Here is a 22,708-nt window from a genome sequence, read left to right as displayed (position 1 = left end):
TTGGTAAATTATATTTCCTTTCTTCCTGATAGCACTTCGAAGTGCAGAGACAGAAGAACTGGGTATCATCACACATGATGTCTTGTATCGGAAGGCTCATATTTATTTATTTGTCACTGAGAGCATTTAACTTTATCTTTGTTTTATTCTCGTCTATAGCAGGCTCGTAACATCAAGTTAGGTTTTACGGTTTGACGGATCTCATTCACCTGCTCCATGCGAAAGACGTGTATCCTGTCTGTATTAGAAGGCAGTTGCTTTAACCCGCTTAAATACAGCACACAAATTTTTTAAAACACAATTTCAATTTCTACGTCTCTCTTCTTTTATATTCTTTTGTGTAAGGACTTTCCCTGCCCCCCCTCCACTCATGTTAAACATGAACATGATCACATGGTATGATGATTGGAATGTTGTACAGTTCTTCTTAATTGAATACTATGATGAAGAAAAGTAACTGAAAACGCACCACTCGCTGTTCCACCTCGCATGTCACATCTTGATCAGTTGCTCTGTAAGTCAATCTGTAAGTCAATCCTAAGTGACCTTTTGCCTCTCTATTTGATAACTTGGAAAATATTAAACCAACAAAACAACCTGTCGTCGTTATAAGTCCTTTCAAGAAGAGAATTTTTATCTCCTTATTGGTTTTCTGTATTAGTCTTTGATAGAGAGTACTGGAGTTGTGCCTCAGTGGCGCTACTTATAAAAGGTGTGGAGAATCAAAGAAGTTGTGCCTCAATGGCGCTATACTTGTACAAAGGTGGTGAGAATAGGGAGAGATATTTTAGACACAGAAGTAAAAGGCTCTTCCTTGGAGCATAGGAACTCTTGAAGTAAGAAAGGAATAAACGGTATTTGATCTACGCATGTTTCGTCATATGCTTTAAGTCTTCATCCGGCTTACCGACTTAGTTTTAACCTTTTTCTTTTGGTTTGGTCAAAAAATGATATCTTTTTTCTGCCTTGTATTACCACAAGATATTTTTAAATTTGACGAGGTTTCTTTCAGAGAGAAAACAATGGGTAATTTCTTCCCTAAGCCACCTCTTTTATGAGGTTAGCCTTCGTTTCTGCCTCTTCGATTTATAGCGTATTTCCAGTCGTGATAATATCTTCGCAGCTCTGTGAGCTAAATGAAGTCCATTCGATTTTCTTCTTGGCTTTTCCTGATAGGATTTCTGGTCAGTCAATCTGCTGTTTCGCGGTAAGTTTCTAATCGTTGTTCTCTCTTGGGGAATGGACACAGAATGACGTCGTTTCTCCATTTCATCCATATTGCTCATTTCGTCGTCATCGTCGTCATCGTCATCATCTGGGCCCTCATCGTCCTCTCGGCCAATACCCATCATTTTTCGTTGAGCCATAAGCATCATCTCTTCTTGAATCCTCTCCTTTTCATTACGGTTCTCTTTTTCTCTATCCTCCATATGATTTAGAACACTTTTCAGCTGAGTGGCAAGCGTGTGAGCTAGACTTTTCCAGTCCTTTGAATCGCTCATGCTAACAACGGCATAGTTTGGCGGTGGTGACTCAGGACCCGTCTTACTAGAACTTAGATAAGGAACATTTTGTTGCGAAAGGGCCTCGGCGCTAGCTCGAGCGCGGTCCAGATTTTGTGCATGTGCAACTTCCGCGTGATGTTCGCTTGCACCCATATCTGCCGCCAACTCGCGACTGTCCTCCATAGACTTGGCATCGGCTGGAAAATCCTGAGTGGCCTCTTGAACGAGTCTGGTATGGCTGTGATGAGTGCTGTCTCGATCAAACAACTTAATCACATTTTTAATGGCGCTCGTGGCCGCTCTGATTTTAGCTTCCTCTTCCTCTGCCTTAGCTCGGGCCTCTTCGTTTTCAGTCTGGAGTAGATAAGTGGGCGAGGGCAAGCCTCCCGGACGGTCCTCTGTAGTGTAACTCACTCCGGTAGCATGACGGGAGTTTTTCACCTTGAAAATAGCTTTACCAGTTCCTGGCCGCTCGTTGATGGTAAGTGTGACTTGTTTCCCCGATGATTCCGAGACGCGAGGCTTGTTGCGAAACGATAAATTCATCTGTTAAAGAAAAAAAGGACCTGTTTTGTCAACTATTCGTAGTGTTTCTCGCTGAATTCTAGGGGTCATTACCATTGAGTTCGAACAAAACAGAAGCAGCACCTTAAATGTTGGAGTACTTATCGTGGCAGGTAAAAAAAATTATTGGCGCACCGATAAAGTGATTCATCTCTCTATCAGTAATCAAGAGCTTACTCCTTCAGCAAACGTATAGATGGTTAGCCTAGGAGGCATTGGGGTGCTTCAGTATAGTTTTATGCGATAAGCATGAGAGGGACAACTCCAAGATCGAAAAAAGGGGCTTAACTGAGGAAGAGTCTGAAATGGGTTTTACAATGTCGTTCTCAGAGCTACTGACATAAACGACTTTATGACTAAAGGAAAGGTGGGCCCTGAGGCACGATTTGTCCACACTATTGTTTTGCGTGTCGCACACAGTTGGGGGCATTTTACAAGACTGCTTTCGACTGACTGTCGTAAGAACAAAACCAAAATAAACGCAACGGCTAATCAGGACGGCGGAGAATTCCATTAAGAAACACTAGAGACAGAGTAAATACATGAAAACTTTGTTAAGGGCGAGAAAACGCGAGTGATCAGGGAGCGATTGGGTTTAGTTCAGTTTTCTTGTGTTTTGTTGAGGTAATGCGAGTCTTGCAGACTGAATAACAGAGCATAGAAAACTAAAACTAAAGCAATTCTGAATTATTTTCGACCCGTGGTTGAAGTGGTTCTAACGTGCACTAACCTGTAAAACAGGATTGTTTTTATTGCCATGCTTGTTACCTGCAAACATCAAGTCTATTGGCATGCTTCCCTCTGAACGATCGAGTTTAACAAAGTTTTCAGCCATGCTTGTTGAATTAACCACGGAAGTGTTAGGATGTACATGCACTGCTATGTGTTCAAACGCTTGCTGACCTGTTGTGTCATCAGAGCTAATAGGCAAGATGGAGTCTGTGTTTTTTACTCCGTCTCTGTGCGTCACTCTGCTTTGTAAAGTGCTCATCTCATGAGAGTCTAGACTCTGTGCAGCCAAGTTTAATTTCAAAGTATTTGTATCTGTGTTACCTTCTTTCATTTCTTCATGCATGTATTGATTACCAACACCTGGCAGGAGGCGCTCGTTTACGGAGGCTGCATTATCTAAGAACCCTTCAATCTCCTTTAAGTCCGACTCAGGGACGTTATTTTCTGTGGGAATCCTGCTGCTGGGCGATTTACGTTCCTGGGCGGCCTTAGTATAAGAGCTACTATTGTCTCTCAGTGCTAACAGCTTATCATAAATTAGCGCGTCATGAGGACCTAAATCATTCTTTGTTCCTGGATCAGAGGCCAGGAAATTGGTAGAGTTGTTCAGAACATCATACACCCTTCGACTTGACTTTTCTCCGAGTTCATATCCCATTAGCAGCACAACAGGATTCGTTCCTTTACCAGGCTGTTCACTTACCTGTGTTTTTCCGCTAATAATAGGACCATCCGGCGAATGTGTTTTTTGTTCACGTTCTACTGAGGAAACGTTTGAAGAGAATGACATTTTTCCCTTTGTTTCATCATTCGTGGGTACCGTTGCACTTTGAATACCAATGCGAGCCTTATTAAGCAGACCAAGAGCGTTTGAAGAGGCTAAATAAATCAAGCGAAGAACGAAAAATATATCTGAGTTGGATAAAAAAACATAGAAAAATACACTATAGGCTCAGTTCTATGAAGCAGCCAGGAACCTTTGTGTAACCTAAAATGAACCGATGTAGCTTAATATCAATTTATAATGGTAGTCTTTGTGGGGTTGTGACTTCCTACATGCGAGTTACAGTTAGGAAACTTTTTGTTATCCAGGTATATTTTACCAGTTGCTGGTTAATTAACAACTATCCTTTCATAACATAATAGCTGCCAGCAAAAACTACAGATTTTTTATCATTGTGAGAATTTGTGTAATAGATTGGTGATTGATACATCAGAGCTGGTTCACGTGTTACCTGCCGTTAGAAACTTGCATCATGATTTTGACTCAAACCTGATAATTCAGTGTAATCCATGTCTCCTTCCAGCTGAGTTGCTATAGCCTTAGCTGCATCTTCCACTTGTGGTGTTGTCTCTTTTCCCAGTATTTGCACCGGTGGTCTCTTGGGTGGCTTTGTGGACGATGCATGCACATTGACTGGTTTCTTTAATCGCCCCCAGACTCCCTTTATATCTATCACTTGCCATTGTTTTTGGCCTGGAACTTAAAACATACAGTTGGTTCTAAACATACCTTATGACGCATTTGTGAGATTTCTTAAGCAGAAAGAAGAAAGTGAGATATTGTCCGCACTGGCCAAACAGAGCAATGGGAAATATTCAAAGAGAAATAAGAGAAAACAGGAACCAACAAGGAGTGCATCTGAACATGATTGGCTGAAATGGCAGCATTATTTTTTTAGACCAATCAAAGAGCGAAGTAAAAGAAAACCAAAAGGATTCCGGATACTTTTTGATACCCCAATGCAAACTCCAGTAGGAACAATATATTTTTTCGAGGAATGGTTTGATCCGTTTTCAGATCAAGCAAGATGGAAGTGTATGAGACACTAATTAAAATGGGTTACCGCATGGTTGGTCGCGATGTCTAGGTATCAGCTTAATTTCCCGTTTTGTGACTTGAATAACTAATCTTCATAGTGAAGCCTCGACAACCTAAAAAATGTCATTCGGACCAAATTGCTGCACTGAAAAAAGGCCTCAAAACTGCCTCGATTTTCCATTTCCAATTGGAAATTAGATGTTCGTGATTAGTAATGATCCAATGGGAGAATTATAATACTTACCACAGTACTGGCAAGTTTTGTTACAAACGTGCTGCATTTGTCGACGATATTTGAAGCAGAAACCCATATCTTTCCACTTGTGACATCTTGTCAGCACCCCATTAAAGTCTCGACAGTTATTATTCACCGTAGCAATGAATTGTCTCGTGTTTCCTGGAATATCTGCAGTGTAGAAAAAAATGAAATGTCTCTGGCACGAGTTCCGCTCTTCTAGGATCGTTCGGTGGTTACCAAGAAAAAGGAATATAGTTAAGTGGAGATTGGGGTACATTCCCATGTGTATAGCACTATTAGACACTATGAGCAAAGTCCTTCCCTTTTTAAATCAGAGCGCATTTCGACTAAAGCCAGTTGAAAATAAAACATTACATATGAGGAGAATATCATTGGATTGATTGTTTAAAGGAATTCTTACTTTTGTTCTTTGAATTCATTTTAACTGATTCATTCTTAACAGATTAGGACGGCACTTGTCTTGTAGCCTTCTTTGCGTTTAGAATGATCGCATTTTCCATAGAATTTAAAAATGCTCCAAAGAAAATCTTAAGCGAGAAAAAATGTGCCTTTTCTCTAAATTCCAGAAAAAAACAACATGATCATAGCCGGAATCAAGAATTATTGGCATAATTGGAGCTAGGGTTCGTGGGAAAATGATGAATATGTTGAAGTATAAAAAAAGATGTTTTTCGTCTTGTCACGAGCGTGGGACAAAGAAAAAATTCTGAGTCCCCATGAGGAATCGAACCTCAGACCTTCGGATTCCGCGCTCCGATGCTCTACCAATGTGGAAGTATGTTTTCACTTTATCATCAAATTAACCCTTTTACTCCCCAGATCTCATTAGTGCTTGTTATACAATGCTTATGATGTTAGTTTGGAGAATTGGTATCGGATCAACTTAAAATCCCCTAATTGATATTTTTCTTTATTCTCATCACTTGTCTGCTTGATATTGTAATGATATTGTAAGGAGAAACTGTGTTGTGGTCACTCGAGAGAGTTACAGGGCTGATGAGGAAAGCAGGTAGTGTAATGAGGAAAGTCAGTTCTGAAGCCGGCAATTGATGTGGGTGTCAAGTGATATGGAGCCGATGTGAACTTGATCCATTCAAATCTTAATTGACCTGGAACATCGCTTATGGCTTATAGGACCTCCTCGTTACAATATGAACGATATGAAGTGTAACAAAGTAATTACCTAATTCCTTGTAGGCCAGGACAGTACAAGCCGTCAAAAGAACCATCGCCCATATTTTGCAAAGAAGGATTCTTATTGATTCCATTGCGTTCTTTAAAACAACCACATCACTTTGATACCTCTGATTTCTTCTTGTAAATCGCGAAAAGTTAATGTTTTGTGTGTGTGTCAAGATTTCAATTATAACTTGTCAAGTGTGATTCGACGTTTCCGAGTATTCCATAACGCCGTTGTCACACATGTAGCAGATTCTCGTACTTTACAGCACGCACCATCGATAGAAAACCCGTCACTATTCTGAAATTTCACCATATTTTTGACTAAAGGGTATCTCTATCATTGTGACGCCAGATTATTCACTTGGTTTTTCAATTAAATTTTCATCCCTGCCAGACCCGAGTCGCAACACTGGTGAAATGTTCTTGACAGGAAATTCAAATGTCAAGGAGAGTGACATCATTGGTTGTTTCAAAAGAAGGGATAAAACACTCGACAAGTAAACGCCCCTTGAACATGTTCCGCTTTTGAAGTTGACGTCGTGTAAACAGGTCTCCACTGGGAACGGTACCAGAAACCATTGAAATTAAGGTATACCAAAAGATGACCCATTTTTTTATTTTGTCACTAAACAAAAAATAAATATTATTTCTATTTGTTACATGATCGAGCCTCGAGTATTCACCTTCCAAGTCCATTGCTCAGTATGATGGCGAAACTACTTTTGGAGTTCTGTCTAGTGTTTGCAATAATCACTCCAAACAAGAGGGTACTGGAAACAAGTGGCACTTCATGTTCTTTCAGCGACTGAAAGCCTCTCAATTAAATCCTATTGGAACACTTAAATTTATCACCCAACTTACTTCCGAGACCAGTTCGTTTCAGCACGTCAGTCTGCTTAACAACTTTCGTAATGGGCAGAGAAAGTTAATTAAATTATAAAATGATTTAAAGCAATCAAAAAAATGCGTCGTTCGAAGTTTCTGTTGCAGATGTTCCCTTAACCTCACTTGATCGCCTGACTTTCTTTTCATTTCCTTTTTGTCATTTCATTATCAGTTTCTATCGAAATTGTTTTAGTCGGCGTCGATAAAACTTCATAAAGAAAAGATAAAAAAAGGAATATGTTCATCAGACAACATTGGTCTAATCCTTTTTCTCCTCGAGGCAAAGCGTTTGTCAGTAAGCCTCGATTTCGTGTACCAGACCCAGTTTTCCTGGCTGACTCTCAATCTGTCGAACATGGATAATGGCTGCGAACGTTATTTGTCAATAAGACTTGATAAAAGGCGAGAATTATGACAGTGTGAAAAGACTACTCGGTCATGCAACTCAACACTTATCACCTAGTTAGTGACTGGTTTAGCAAAACGGCTGTGAACCTTTTCAGGACCTGACCTGTTGGTTATGAATTAATAATGACTGGCAATTACTGAACTGGAAACAGGGCTTTTTCTTTTAAGGAAGACCTTGTTTACTGTTACAAGAAGAAAAATTGACTGGAATCGTTTTTTCGTTACCGTCCTGTAATGTATTCACCTCGTAAGAACAGCACTGGTTTCTAAAAGAGAGTACATTGGAAAAAATGGTAGGTAACTGACTTAAATCACAGATAAAATGTTTGTCCGCTAAGTTCTCAAATGTAGCATCAAAACTGCCTCGAAGATATCTCATAACACTGATTACCTCTTTATGCTCTGTTTCACAGGTTTAGGATGTTAATTGGATGCTTCTCTGGTAGACATGATGTCAAAGATTGTCTCGTCCGCCCTGCTTTACCTTATAATACAGCACGCTACCGCAACAGGTATCTGCGACTCTATGGTAGTCACAACAAAATAATCCGCGCACTAATTAACTTTTTTGTATTTCCTTTTACTTGCACTTCTGTAACTCCCACTTAGCTTGTGTTCACGGCCGGAGGGCGATTGGAAATATGCCAAATTGTTATAACGAAAGAACTTGAATTTAAAATAAAGCCACAATCAGCTTCATCGAGTATTCATGAGCATCCGATTATCGTGTTGGACTTCTTTTATCTCTCTCTTAGTTAGCACACTTGCATCAGCACTTTAAAGAGTCTCACGGTAAAACTTAGGGCGCGTAAATTGTTCTATATATTCCACACTAAAAAATGCAATAACTATTTACATACTACCTGTGGATATTGTGATAATTCTATTGCCAATTTAGCTTTTTGAAACAGTTGGGCAAACGTTCTGATCATTGTGACTTTTAGTTAGTTGTATGGACGAATCAAATATACCACGCGTGAAGGCTATTATTGAGTTTTTTTTTATTATTATTATTGTTATTTAGATGATGAACCATATGGCTCAACTAGAGGTGAGTTAGTTATATGGATGAATCAAATATACCACGCATGAAGGCTATTACTTAGTTATTATTATTATTATTATTATTATTATTATTATTACTTTTATTGTTATTTAGATAATGAACCATATGGCTCAACTAGAGGTGAGTTTCACTTGGGCAACTTGAAGACGTTGCATATGTTTGGAAATCATATACATGGTCTCGTATGATCCAAGAAAATTTTGGTACTCCCTCAACTCAGTGTTAGCAGGACTCTTTAATTGCATGGCAAATATCACTATCACCATCATTTTCATCAAAATCACAGATATCATTTAGGGCTGAGGCAACAAACTCGTAACGATAAATCGTTTGGAACCGTGGCTCCTTCATCGTATCTCTTTTGCAATTTTTTTAAGGGACTATCACGAATAATGTTTCTATAAAATCGTTGCACTGCGTCTAAAATGTGACTACCATGAAATTTCCTCTTGTAATATTACCCCTGAGTCAAGCATTACTGTCATGAGAGTAAAGGAGACTATCGCCAACTTATGAAGCTCTTGATTATTAAACAAATTCTCCTCTTCAGTATGAAAGCAGTGTAGAGAGAACAGTAGGGAGAATATGTATTCTAATGTTAGGGTGTAAAGGGTTAAGACAAGTTTCTCTTCTAATGCTGTAGGTTGTAATTCAGCTTGCCAGAGAGAGTGCATCGAGGTTATCAACAAATACCGATTGAACCATAATGCAAAGGGAGTAAAGTTCTCCCAGTTTCTTGCTAACAAGGCTCAGAGATGGGCAGACGGAGGAAAATTCGGGTATGACATGAAATCTCGCAGGAAATACGGGCAGCTGATCGAGTGGGACGTGAAAGATGAACTTCAGAATTTTACAAACGTGATCAAACATTGGCACGATAAGGAAAGAGATTTTGACTTTGCTTCTGGTCGATCAAAGACCGGAAAAACCCTTCACGATTTTACGCAAATCGTTTGGAAGAAGGCCAAAAAGGCCGGCTGTGGTCAGAGCGAAATATTCGGCTCAAAGTATTATGTGGTGTGGATGGATTCTGATGGTGTTGTGAGTCCGAATATAGAAGTTGATGAAACAAATATTGGATCTCCCAAGATGGTACGTCGGGTCTTCTATTAAAAAAAAAAAGATTCTATGTTAGCGTGCGTTTGTTTAGGAGTGGATCACAGATGACGTCAAAATATGGTAAGAACAAGAAAGTGGCGCACGAGGCGCAGCCAAGTGTGTCACTGATGATCTTACCACATTTTGAAGTCATCTGTGACCTATTGCTAAACCGATCCACGGAAATGCGGAATCTATCTGTTATATATGATAAAAAAGCGAACTGCTGCTGATGGTTACGTCATCTATGCGTTTGTACTCTGATAGATCATGAATAATAATCAATAAGAATGCGTGTACAATTCAGCTTATCATATAAATCGTCCTTTTCGACCCAAGACGATGACTTCCGTCGTTCTTGTACTATTTGCAAAAAGGCGTTCGCAATGAGATTATTCCGAAAATTATAATGAAAATAAGTGTTCCTCATAACCGTACGTAGTTTAAATTGAATTATTTGTGTTTCACGTGCAAACCTTGTTCATAATTAATCTGTTTTAGAACGATCTTCACTGGTTCGAACGAGCTAATCAGTCGACTAAAAGGAAATCTACTCATGTAGTGCCGCTAAGACCACAGGACGCAGATTCCTCAACAAGGGGTCGTGTGGAGCCTGAATCACCAATAAATGCTTTGAGGGGTGGTGGTGAGCAAGGCAAACCTGCTGGTCACCCTGATTTGAATGAAGTTCGAGAAGAGCAAAAGGTGTTGAATAACAATGCTCTTTTGAAACAATATCTATTTCATGACACCCTTAACAATGTGGTATTGAATGAAAATAAGGAAACTGCTAGTTACCACGTAGTTCCTGGAGCAGAAGACGGCGCCAACTGGCAAAAAGGAGCAGAAAGCCTAATACAGTTAGATCATGACAAGGGGAATATGAACCATACCTCACCCACTCATGGCATGACGTCGCTAGACAATACACCGACGTTATCTAGTAATGGTATGACCTCTCCGATTAGAGATGGGGAAGACGATGATAGTAAACAGGCGGCTAGGTTCCAATCCCTGGTGATCCAGGACGATGACATGCTGACAAAAAGTGAAGAAGACGGCAACGGAACAGTCTCCACGGAAGCCAGTGATAGCGACGATATCGCGGAAGGGGATGAGTATCAGCAGGCAGCCATCCAGTCTATGATGAAGCAAGAAGACGATATGATACAGAATGAAGAGCCTGCAGATGACGAAGAGTTGTCAGGAGGGACTCCTCCATCAGGCAAGGCAACATTTGGAACCTCAAACAAAGTGGCACCAAGCGATGTCAATGGCAAAAGTTATTCAAAACCCTCTACAAAATCAAATGAAGCTTTTGTAATCAATATAACCGAGGATCATCAGGGAGAAGACGGAAAATCGTTCTATACATCAGGTGTGGCCCTTAATAATAATCCCAACGAGACGAACACATTTACTGCATCAAATAACAAACCTGCTCTTGATTTATTTAAGGGTAGCGCTAATTCGTCTCTTCGCAATGATGAAATAAGGAACCAGTCAACGGCAAGCATCCGGCCAGGGACTCCTCCTGATTCGCTTTCGAAAGAAAGGCATGGCAGTGATGAGAATGAAGATCAAACAAAAGGTAGGATGCAAACATCAGGAAATTCCTTATTGAAGAATAACAAAACAATAAACCAGATAAAGGTAAATACTTCACAATCTGCCATATTAAATTATGACAACCTGTCAAATCAAGAGAAAACAATGCAACAATCTAAATCAAAAGAGAATGCTCCAACAAGCTCGGTCAGCATAAGCTCTAATTCAAGCAATGATATGGAGCAAGTTGTAAATATGGCTTCCACTCCAAAGGCATCAAGCTCTCAAGGGAAACTTATACCTGGTGAGATTCAAGCTGAGAAAAAGCCCTTTTCGTCGAATATGCGACCGCGACTAACTTTAACAGAAATGATTACACCTGGGGTGAAAATTAATCCTATCGAGAATTCCCCATCTATCCCTCAAACACATTACACACCCGGACCTTTAGAACAAACAGTAACAGCATTAGTCAGCCACCTTCCAACATCTGCGGCCTCAGGAAGTCAGAAAGCTGAACAATCGATGCTTACATCGGGCACAAAACCACACAATGGTCAGTCAACTGAGTCAAATACTGCGATTCAGTCACCTGTTGCCAACAGCCTCGATGCCAGCTCACATGACTCTGATCTTCATCACGTGAATTCACCAGCTCTGATCACTTTGCCGAATTCCAGTAGCCGGCCTATAAAGCTCGTTTTCCATGTTCAAGATATGAAGTCAAAAGGGGTGTCGCCAAACACTCAGATTAGTGGGTCCCAGGGCAGTGATGACAACCAGTCAGCATCTGTGTTGAATGTTGCCGCAGATATGGTGAACAATGAAGGTAAGTAAGTTTCTAAGTACGTATTAAAAAATACAGGTGGGGCTAAAGAGTGATTCCAAGCAATGTGATCTTGTCTTTGTGAAAAATATGCAATGATTTGTAATAATTAAGTGATCTGGCATCCTACCGATTGCCAATATGACCTTGGTATAGGACCCACCCTCTCCCGACTAGAAATATCTTCCACGACGTCTGCGACAGACAATGGCGGGGCTGTTATCTTTTATCAAAAAAAAAAAATCGAAGACGACGAAGATATTTACAAAGAAGTAAAGTTTTATGCAATTATTTATTATCTAGCAAAACCTTGGTTTGCACTCGAAGTTGTTGGCGTTCAAACTGGTGCACATTAATATCAATGACTATTAACAATTACATTCTAGCACCTAAAAAAGAACACGACTAACCAGCGATTTATCTGTCCATCGTATCTTCAGAATGTCACGATGACACCTTACAATGTCACCTTTGGGCTCACCATGGACACTGCAGAGGAACTGCATATGCAGAATTTATGAGAAGACATTGTAAAGCTACCTGTGGATATTGTGGTAATTCTAAAAGCATTATTTAAAAGTCTTTCTGAATCGTCATTTCAGTGTTGCCTTTGACTTGCAGCTCATAATAAGAGCAAATTTCAATCGTACAACTACTTACAATCTACTTACACAGTACTTAGCTTCACAGCTTTGATTTAACGGCCTTAGAATAAACACGTTATGAAACCTGTTACTTACCCGCTTCATGGCTTTTAGCTTGTGTGAACTTCACAGAACGACGCAACTCTTTCCTTTGTCACTGCCATTCTCACCTTGAACTAGATTTTCCAACTTTTTACTTGACACCCTTGCCCATCCTGGCTTAAATCCTCTTCAAACTGTCTCAGGCGTTTCCTATTTTCTTCACCCTTTGGTGCTCAGGCCATAGCGAAGTGACGAAGGTTACTATAGCTAAGAAATATGATTATACGGATAGGAATCGAACTCTTTGCTGGGAATCTTACCCATGAAGCTGTTTCCAAATATAATAAAAAGACAAAGAAACTCACGGGACACTTATCATGACAAGGCTTTGAGAAATGCTGCAGAATGTTCTTTCTGGTTGTAGGTCTTCCTTCGGTCATCAAAGAAAGTGAAAATCACAAAAAAGCCCAAAGTGTGGCTCAAGATGGTAAGTGTTGGTTAATTCATGATGAAGCGTGCCTTTTTTGAGGGTCACAGTGCTTTATATTACTCATTCATCACCCACTGAACGAGAGGTATTTCTGTGTGTGAGTTTACAACGTGTAACTATAACTTCAGTTGTACCACGTCAACTCTACTACAAAATAATGAAGGTCACCGCACCTTTAAAGGGTGACCCTAACAGGTACCAAGTAGCGTATTACGAACTGTTCTAAGATTCATCATTACCTCTAAGAGGTACCAACTCCTGAACAGCTAATAATGCCTCTCATACGTGTGTGGGATCACGAATCACCACTCCTGAATTTGCAAAGCATCCTTAATGACATATAACCGGTGATTCTATTTCAAAGAAGGTACTTCGATCACTGCAATCACAATATTTTGGAATTACTATCCCTCGGGACTTTATCTCTGCTCAGGTTACTTACTTACTTCTTGAAAAGATGCAGCGCACTGATTTATCACTAATTGTAGATTATTTTCTTAAGAACCCTGCCAAGATATGCCTAAATATCAATTTAGCTGTCCCAGATGGCAAGCTCAAGGCTATTGTGAAAAGAAAGAAAATGAAATGAAAATGGTTTGTAAAAGGACATGTGGTTTCTGTGGTAAGTAAATAGTTCATTAAAAGCTAGACCCTTACAATCGAGAATAGGAAAAGTAGGTTACCCTGGCAAACTAAAATTTCCCGGTAATCGTGCATCTCATTTCATGAAACACTCGGCCACATTACGCACTTGCAAAACCAAAAATAGGTCTTAGTCTGCCACCTACCTAAAACTGTAACTTTCAAATACTTTATAATAATTGTTGTACCAGGAGAATGCTTCCTATTGTCTTTAATGATTCTAATGCGATAATGGATCTGTACAACTAATTGATCGCAGAACGTTACTTATGATGAGATGAATCAGAAATATCCCTCCGCCCTTTTCCTTGACAACCACGTTTGACAAGTACGCTTTGAAAGAAAAAAAAAGGCACTGGTGAAAATGCGCCTTTAGAGTCATAAAAAGCCGAGAAACGAATGTACTATAAATCATCTATGCAAATATTTCAATTCAAAACGTTGAGTTTGTCATTCATAAATACCTTTTGTGTTGCTTTCGTTGCAGTGGCCGATCCAGTACACGCACCTAATAAAGCTGTGGTATCTCAACATTCTCCTCTACAGGCTAACACGGGTAACACTAACACTGCTACTGTTAAAGCTCCACAATTGTCAAAGCCGCCGGCATCCTTACCAGAGAAGTCCACTGAAAATAACATATCAAATGATCAACTGCATTTAACACCACAGTTTGATGATCAAACTATAAACATAACACCCCTGAAAGCAAAAGTGTCACTGACATCGTTATCAGAAAAGGCAAATGAAAATAACATACTAAATGATCAACCTCGCTTAACACCACAGTTTGATATGCAAACAATAAACATAACACCCCTGAAAGCAAGGATTTCATTGACATCATTACCAGCAAAGTTTGATAAAAGTAACAAATTAAATGACCAACCTAAGCTAAAACAACAGTTTGACCTGCAAAACATAGAAATTACACCCCTAAAACCGAAGATTTCGTTGATTAAAGTCTTCGAGCCATTTGTAGGATCACTTACTAAATCCAACTCTACGAATACCACAGAGGCTTCAAAGACATCATCTAAGTCTTCCCAAGACAAGCATCTTACTAAAGAAACAGAAAGCTCACCCTCCAAGAATCAGGATGACCAAATTCTTACAGTTGGCGCAAAAAATATTCACAATTTTACTCTAAAATCCGTTGGTCAGACCCTCGTCCAAAAAAATAGAACCTCACTTTTGGATCAGAGTGGTCCTAACACACCAAGTTCTTTGCCTCGTGAGCAGGGCGTGCCCATCGAGCTTAACAACTTTATAAAAAGACCCATTAAATTTGGTTTGTCTCATTTAAATGGAGCAGAACTTCAGTCAAGTCTATTTCCTGCTGGAAACAGAGTTAACAGCCAAAACTATCGATCACAGGGAGAAGACAACTTGATTATGGAAGGTATCGAGGCACTAAAACACAGGCTGCAAGCTCCGGTGCACATAAGTGCTGTGGCAAAGAGTAACCCAGCGTGTGGGCAAAGACTCTGCAAGGAAAAAGTAAAAACCCAAGAAGCAAAAACTAGAGAAACCATAGGAGATCAAGGTGGAAAATAAATATTTACTTGATGACTGGGTGTGGTGAACTGGGTGGGAAAATATTCGGCTCAAAGTCGTGACGTAAGGACCGAGCGCAGCTAGCTCCTTTAAACTGAATATTTTCCAGTCCAGCCCGACAAAATTAATCAATAAGCATTTTATCATATGACCTTCGCTCAAGGCATCACGTACGACAGAGATTTTTTTTAAAATATTTTTCAATTTAAGCTCTCTAGGGGCCTTATAGGTCACAAGTGATACTCTTAAAAATTGGAAAGATGTTTGAAAAAATCTTTCTTATAGCCAATGTGGTCTGCAAACAGTTATGGATAATTTCAGAATAATCCTAATTATTGATGTGAAAAGTCGTCGGAAGAAGTGAATATTTATATTCAAATGGTTCGCCTTATAGTTAGTTTCATCAAGATTGAAGAAGTAGAAACCTTCCATTTAAGATGCTATTTTAAAAAAATTCAACAATCACTGAAACTTAATCTGTTCTTAAAGTGGAGGAAATATTTATCAAACTTCTTTTCCTTGTATTATTTAGCACTGGTTGACGTTGCGTCTGCTCGCAAGACTGAAGAGAGACCCGTCTCAACAACTGGTAATGGTTGATTTAAAAGGAATTTTGTTATTATTTTTTCTTATCCTTGGTAAATCCAATCAAAAAAGTGATTCTTTTGAATTGTTGGATATCAACAGTGGCTACATCATATGATTTTGAAATGTTCTTGCTAAGTGTTAAAAGGATTATTTAACTTATGCATAGTAAACTATTAGTTTTGTAGTCATTACCAAAGAGACACTCTTACGCTTTATGACGTATTTCTTCAAATCACCTCCAAAAACATCCGTCAATAACAAATTCAAGAGAGGATTTTGAAGAGCAGAAATGCAAAATTAATATTTTTGTTTTTCATTATTATAACCGTATCCGTGAAAAGGTTTGTTTGTTGGGTTAAAATTAATCAGTCATTAAAGAAAGATAATAAGAGAACCGTCAAATCGCCCAAATGGTTTGGTTTCGAATTCTCATTCAAAAATAAAGTCGCGATTTTCCTAGTAAAATACTAAGTGTCTTGGTCTATGCCAGAATAAAAGTTTAAAGTTACGTACGTAGGTCGCAACCTCAGCCATTGTTTATTTAAGGTTGTAACAGCTCGTGTCAACAAGAATGTCTGGCGGCTCACAACAGATATCGTTTAAACCATGGTGCATCACCCTTGATATTGAACCAAACATTAGCCGATCAGGCTCAACAGTGGGCTGATAAAAAGGTGTTTAAACATTCCCCCTGGGCAGGGGGGCAGGGTGGGGAGACAATCGCGCTGGGTAGCCTTTACCCTTCGTTCACTGCTGCAGTTAAAGCTTGGCACGACGAAGAAAAGGATTTTGATTGGTCAACTGGAACTGCCATCGGAGATATGAAAGTCAATCACTTTACTCAGGTGTGGATGTGAATGTTTTCTATTTCCACCATTTTTAAGCTTAAGTTATTAAGAGTTAGTGTTTACTCTGAAATCTGCAAGTATGAATGAAGCCAAAAAGAGACAGCAGTTTATCGTTTTGTCGGTCTTTCAGTGTAGCATTTTTATTCATCGTTTCGCGTACAGTCAAACCTGTATACTAATCGGCTAACCACGGGGAATGGCGGTAATGTACAGAAAAGGGTTGATGTAAAAAACGATAAAAAAAATTGCTTTTTTACGCCATAATTGACCACTTAATCGACAAAGACTCACTCAAAAATACTACTGACATTGATTTCGGGAGGGATGGGTTAAATTCACGTCAAATATTATTATTAATTTTATTTGAGTGGTTCCGGTTTAAGTGAACGTTAACTACGGGTGGAGGACAACACAAACAGACCGTTACGACTCACTCAAAGGTGACCACGTCCGCTTAATAGAGATGACCGTTGAATAGAGGTAAAAATGACAGTGATTGAAGGGAAAACAAATTCGGGACTTTGACAACCGACCGCTTAGAACAGGGTGACCGCTTAATACCGTGCTGCTTTGTACAAGTTGGACTGTATTTCCCCGCGTGACTGTCTTTATCGCCGAGGCTCGCTAGTCATTTTCTTGTAAAACGATGTGGACAAGTTTTTACTTCAAGATAGAAATTATTGTCATTAAGGTTGATGTAATGGGAATTCGTAGCTATCATCATTAACTAGTGTGGTGACTCCATTTTTATATTAACCTTCGAATTTTAAGAAAACGATAAAAAGCCATAAGGTAAAGCCTAACGATAACTTCGTTCCTCGATTCTATTTCAGAGATGGTAACATCAAAAACAAAAAGTTTTAAATCCGAATGATGTAACATGAATTAAATTCCTCAATGGGAGAAATTAGAAGTCAATGTTTCATTTGATTTTGTAGGTTTATCATTCGGGTTTTTGAATTTTTAGGTGGTTTGGAAGGGAGCACATTTACTTGGATGTGGCAAAACTATTGTGAATGGCGAACCATATTACATTGCACAAATGGATACCCCAGGAGTCATAGCGGGCGTACCAGGTTTTGACAAGTCCAACGTAGGTGAACCAAAGGAGGTAAGCAGTGAATCATAGGGGAGGGGTGAGGAGAAGGTCATCCATAAACCTCACATGAGATGATTCTGTAGGTGCGACACACGAGGCTTAGCCGACAGCACCAAAAATACAACAGGACACGAAAGGCTAAGTAATATTATAAGTGCTAATACTTTTCAAATTTTCTTTGTAAATTCTAGATTTTGTTATCATTATGGTAATCGTAATTGTCACCGTTACTTTTATCGCTAGTAGTGTCATTATCGTTGTATTTTTCGTCTTTCTTGTTGACGTCGTCACAATCAGTGTTATCGTCTTAACTTTAACTTTATTGAGATTATAGCCATCGTATTTTCTGTCGTTACCGTCAACCTTCTAAGTAATGACGTCCTTATAGTAACAAAAGAAACCATTATGGCGGTGTTTTACAGCTGTAGCGACGATGTTTAACTATGACGAAGCAATTACAGTTTACAACGTCTTTATCGTTAACGGCGTCGCTTACTATAATATAAAGAAATCAACGTCGTAGTACCTATTTACAACTCCGTGTAACGGATCAATATCAATATCTGGGCAACTGCCCAATATCATGAGGTCGTTTTTGTTAACAGCATCAAGATACTTTACGTTATCATTGTCATCGTCCCCGGCGTTCTTGTCATTGGTATCATTGTTGAGTAGGAAAATATGATTGTGTTGAAGTCTAGGTTTCTTCATTCAACTGATTAACTTGGGTAATAATCATTCCTTCTTCGTCAACTAGCCTGATCTAAACTGGTTCATGGACAGTTCGCCTTACTGGAAAGAAATGCAAACTAAGGATGCCATCCCCAAGAACATCGAGCATCGAATATTGTGATCGCAATAACTTTCCCGAAATATGCAACGTGTGGGAAAGAACTTGTGTTTTTAAGCAACCGAGAAGCGGAGTAAGCGAATTAACGTTGTGTGTTACTACTGACGCATCTGCGTGAACACTTAACACAGTGATGAGGCGAATGGCGAGGACAGTAATGATCTAGACATGAACTTGCAGTAGTCTTAAGAATTTTCGGGAAAAGCTCGTTTTTTACGCTCCATAGTGGTGCCAGATCTCCTCTTCAGCGTAACACGTTAAGACGTTGCCCAGTCCAAGTAGAAAAGTCTACATTTGTTTTTGAAGTTCTTGCTCTCAGACTAAATAAAATTTAAACAATACCACGTTGTTTTGAGGAGGACAGCTAACAAGGAAATTTACAAAGTTTTAATACACACTTGAGAACTCTTCTTGATCTAAATCGGATCTTTTGTTTCATCGCGAGTTGCTGTTGACGTCCTGTTTTGCGAGAGGTTCCTATTGCCCTGGAATGACCTATCCTGGTCATCGAAAAACGGATATTACCATGGACATCGTAAACTTAGAAACAAACGATATATGGTGATTTTTAGAAATTATTCGACTGTAATTCAGTGATTTGAACGGCGGGGGGGGGGGGGGGGTAAAATTTGAACGTGTGGTCTGATCATAAGGGTGAGGGTATTCCTGAGAAGGACTGATGCCGATTGTAGCGATTGACGTTTCGAGAATGTTAGAGTCGCAGTTGAGTGACATCCGCTGAGGTTTTTACTCTCTTTTCTTTTGAGGTTTTCCAAACGTCAGTCAACTACTATAGACAACAGTAGTTCCCAGGACTTTCCTCACCTGGACGATCAGACGACACGATCAGAAATTACACTCTTGCACGAATTTTATGATGAGGAAATATATTTATTTCCACTGAAATGTGATTACCATATATACATTTCAATTAAGGAATGCGTTTCTTTTCATAATTGCTTTCTTTCAGAAAGTGATGGTCTTCTGATGACTAGAAAAAAACTGATTTGTTTTGACTAAGATATAATTCCCATGAATCCACGAAAAGAGAACTTTATTACATTTGTATGACATATCCTCGTAATTACAACAAATAAGATGTAGGACGATGTCGGACGATTGGTGCAAATCAAGAGAACATGCTGCTCTCCGCCGTAAATCCTACGGTTGAAAAAATAATGAATTTGATTGACATACACTTTCTTGTTTTTTGTTTCAAAGTTCAAAAGATTCATCGTCCGTGGTGATCAGTCTGGAGAAGCGAATTCTTGTCTTAGACATGTTGCATGTTAGCCAGCTCCTCAGAGAATGGCGAATCATCTTTAAACCACTCACTGTCATCCTGTTGAGTAAATAAATAGTGATATGACCAAAAGTCTCGCTCACTACCCCCCTGTTTCTCTTTCCCTCCGGTCCCAGGACAGCGCAATGCACGGGGTTTTGATGCTGGTCCGCGCAATAGGTGCCGTGCCCTAACTAACTTATCTCCGTAACGTGCTGATTCCACCGTCACTTTGCGGAATTTTTCCACCACAATAACATGAAAAATAGAGAGTAAGAGTCGAGGATATCGATCAGTAATAATTTTTCATTACCTGTTTTGGTCTTTCAATGTTCTCCACAGTGTTTTGCTTTTGAGAGATTGGAGCTTGATCATAGTGAGCTACATACCAAGGTTCACCATACAAACCGCCTCGCGCACAGCCGATTTTATGAGCCTTCTTCCATATCATTTGCATAAAGTGATCCACCACCTAAATCGAGCAAGAAAGCGAATGTTAAGCAGACATTTCGGAGCCTTTGTAGGTCCGAGGTCTAAGCTGGATGAACTTGAAATCCTAAATAGAAAAAAAATGAGTACATTGACGAAAAACCAAAGTAATTCCGTATTGCGTTCAAGCGACACTGCTTAGTCACTTCGTACAAATAAAATTTTTTACTTTAACGCAACCTGTGAGTTTTTCTTTGGTGCCCCAGTCTGATAATCATAATATGCTCCTTCGTCGTGCCAGTTCTTGATAACAGCAGTGAATGATGGGAAAAGAGAACCCCACGCAAACGCAGCGCCTTTATTTTTTAACTCCACCCACTCAGAATGTTTAAAAACTCCCTTGTCAATCAAAGCTTGTGCTTCGTCTGCCAGCTTCTGGTCAAAAGCCAGCGGTGGTGCATCATGGTTAGCTCTGTATTTGTTGTGCACTTGAATGCATTCCTTCTGGCAAACTTTATCGCATCCTATGAAATAAGTACACCCGTGTCTAGGCTCAGTCTCTGGTACTTGATGTTTTAGTGCGCCTGCAATCCTCTTCTTACAGAAGTTCGCGGGTACACCTGGACTACCACCAAGAGAGACTTACACTAAAGTGTTTGGTAAATCTGATTAGCCAATCAGGAACTAGACAATTTGTTTAGTATGTTATAAAATTTACTGAAGAACTTTGAATAGTTCAACATCTAATGAGAAGTTGGTGTATCTATCCCTAGTGAAAAATAATTCATGGTTACCTGCAGTCCCTAAATCACGCGATAAAAATTAGTGCAATCGACTGACTTTGATGAAATGAATATTATGCTGCCGGTGTAGACTAACTTTTGGGCTTTATTATTTATTTATTTATTTATTATTTATTACCTTTGGTTTCCCCGATATATGAACGACGGAAGAGGTTGCTTTTTGTCAGTGATATCTTGCCGTCTGAGAGACATAATGTAAGCAAGAACTAAGTAACTTATTGAGAAAGATGCAAAGCAAATAAGAAAAGCGAAAACAAAAATAAAGCAATTACGCTAACTCATTGTCGCCTGTATAACTCACCTGTTCGTGATAGAAAGGCGCAGCACGTGAACAACAAGGCAGCTATTATCATCTTGCGAACATAGATGTCAGCGACCTGCTGAAGAAAACTGTTGTAGATTTAGCTCAAACAGTTTTTCACTTAGTGTCAATCAAAAAGCCAAACGTGATTAAGTTTTCATTTTTTGTGATTTTTTTTTTTACATATAGTGACAATGAGGGCAACGGCACGAGATTAACAAGTGTTTTAAAAAAACAACAAAACAAAAATAACAAGCTTAGATTTAGCTAAGCAGTCCTTTCTTTACAAGCTACATTGAATATGTGGTTTCTTGATGACTGAATGAACGAGTCAGTGAAGAAAACGGTCAGCTCTGCAGCCTGCTAATCCCCCTTCATTTCCGATCAGTTTCGGCAAGCTTATGAACTCTCCATATTAAGTTTCTATCCTTTACGCTTACGCACTGCTTCGCAACCGGTAAAAAACCCGAGCTATCCATAATGAAGCGATCCCGGATGACTCAAATACACTTATAACTGGTATTGAACTTTTTCTAGTCGTCAATAAAAATGTCGTCGTATGTTATTTGACAAAATTCCGGGTTAGTCGCAATGAATAAATTACTAACTGCAGTCTGTTTGATCGATTTTGATTCCGTTGAGTAAGCAGTGGGTAAATACTTCAAAGCCGTCCATCTGTTAATATCCTGGACAACTCTATAGCTGAGTTTGTTCATTATTTTTCTTACTCAAGCTCGAAAATCAAACTTTTATGGCACGAATTTTATCGCGAGGACTGTTAAGATTTCCCAGTCAGGTAATAGCCATTTGATGTTTACTCTCTGCCTCTTGAATACCTGTTGCTAATCTTCCAACCTGGTCTAACACTTCTTGTCCCTGGTTGCGATAATGAAAAGGTCCACTTACCCTTAAGAGCTTTCAAGAGGCGCTTTTGAGTGTGGTTACGTTTAGTATCGTAAGCCTGTGTGATATCTTTGATAAAAACAAATAAATACAAATCACAAAAACATGTCTTTTACCTGCACTGGTCAAATAAACAAATTGATTCCTTCGAATTTTAACTAAGGTCTCTATGAGGAAGCAAAGTGATTAATTTTTTATGTGATTTTTTAATATCAACCGCTTAACTGACAACAAAACTCAACATCTCAGGGTTTTTTTTGACAAGCTTTAAAGGCCATTTATTCAATCATTTGTAAGTGACAGGTCAGATTGTGTTGTGTCAGCGAAACCCACTT

The 22,708-nt window shown here is 39.3% G+C and overlaps 3 protein-coding genes across 10 annotated transcripts; 1 reads left to right on the top strand and 2 right to left on the bottom strand.

Moving 5' to 3' along the window:
• Window positions 1-87: 87 nt before the first annotated feature.
• LOC113675655 (uncharacterized) lies at window positions 88-6,489 on the bottom strand. Of its 2 annotated transcripts, none has more exons than XM_089205140.1 (5): window positions 6,066-6,489; window positions 4,868-5,029; window positions 4,075-4,284; window positions 3,505-3,680; window positions 88-2,051 (listed from the first exon to the last, which is right to left on the bottom strand). In XM_089205140.1, the coding sequence occupies exons 1-5, from the start codon at window positions 6,148-6,150 to the stop codon at window positions 1,053-1,055; spliced, it is 1,632 nt and encodes a 543-aa protein (XP_089061266.1). In that variant the 5' UTR covers window positions 6,151-6,489; the 3' UTR covers window positions 88-1,052. The 2 variants fall into 2 exon arrangements, with proteins under 2 accessions (XP_089061266.1, XP_027048051.2); XM_027192250.2 differs by having other exon boundaries at window positions 369-2,051; window positions 2,800-3,680; window positions 6,066-6,286.
• Window positions 6,490-7,476: 987 nt separating this feature from the next.
• On the top strand, window positions 7,477-20,030 carry LOC113675657 (uncharacterized). Of its 3 annotated transcripts, XM_089205138.1 has the most exons (15): window positions 7,501-7,650; window positions 7,771-7,869; window positions 8,382-8,408; window positions 8,517-8,543; window positions 9,067-9,515; window positions 10,023-11,898; window positions 12,336-12,449; window positions 13,006-13,068; window positions 13,574-13,693; window positions 14,201-14,269; window positions 14,732-15,259; window positions 15,803-15,859; window positions 16,405-16,703; window positions 17,674-17,817; window positions 18,563-20,030. In XM_089205138.1, the coding sequence occupies exons 2-15, from the start codon at window positions 7,806-7,808 to the stop codon at window positions 18,656-18,658; spliced, it is 3,933 nt and encodes a 1,310-aa protein (XP_089061264.1). In that variant the 5' UTR covers window positions 7,501-7,650; window positions 7,771-7,805; the 3' UTR covers window positions 18,659-20,030. The 3 variants fall into 3 exon arrangements, with proteins under 3 accessions (XP_027048054.2, XP_089061264.1, XP_027048053.2); XM_027192252.2 differs by having other exon boundaries at window positions 14,201-15,259; XM_027192253.2 differs by lacking the exon at window positions 8,517-8,543 and having other exon boundaries at window positions 7,477-7,650; window positions 14,201-15,259.
• LOC113675658 (uncharacterized) lies at window positions 19,693-22,554 on the bottom strand. Of its 5 annotated transcripts, none has more exons than XM_027192258.2 (6): window positions 22,490-22,554; window positions 21,471-21,549; window positions 21,288-21,350; window positions 20,607-20,890; window positions 20,251-20,409; window positions 19,693-19,997 (listed from the first exon to the last, which is right to left on the bottom strand). In XM_027192258.2, the coding sequence occupies exons 2-6, from the start codon at window positions 21,520-21,522 to the stop codon at window positions 19,929-19,931; spliced, it is 627 nt and encodes a 208-aa protein (XP_027048059.2). In that variant the 5' UTR covers window positions 21,523-21,549; window positions 22,490-22,554; the 3' UTR covers window positions 19,693-19,928. The 5 variants fall into 5 exon arrangements, with proteins under 5 accessions (XP_027048059.2, XP_027048057.2, XP_027048055.2 ...); XM_027192256.2 differs by having other exon boundaries at window positions 21,471-21,559; window positions 22,490-22,552; XM_027192254.2 differs by having other exon boundaries at window positions 21,471-21,559; window positions 22,377-22,519.
• Between the last annotated feature and the right edge of the window lie 154 nt (window positions 22,555-22,708).

This window comes from Pocillopora damicornis, chromosome 4, assembly GCF_964200805.1.
Source record: "Pocillopora damicornis chromosome 4, jaPocDami1.2, whole genome shotgun sequence".
Classification (NCBI taxonomy): Eukaryota; Metazoa; Cnidaria; class Anthozoa; order Scleractinia; family Pocilloporidae; genus Pocillopora; species Pocillopora damicornis.
The sequence above is the reverse complement of the archived record's forward strand: the minus strand, read 5'-3'. Positions and strand labels throughout refer to the sequence as shown.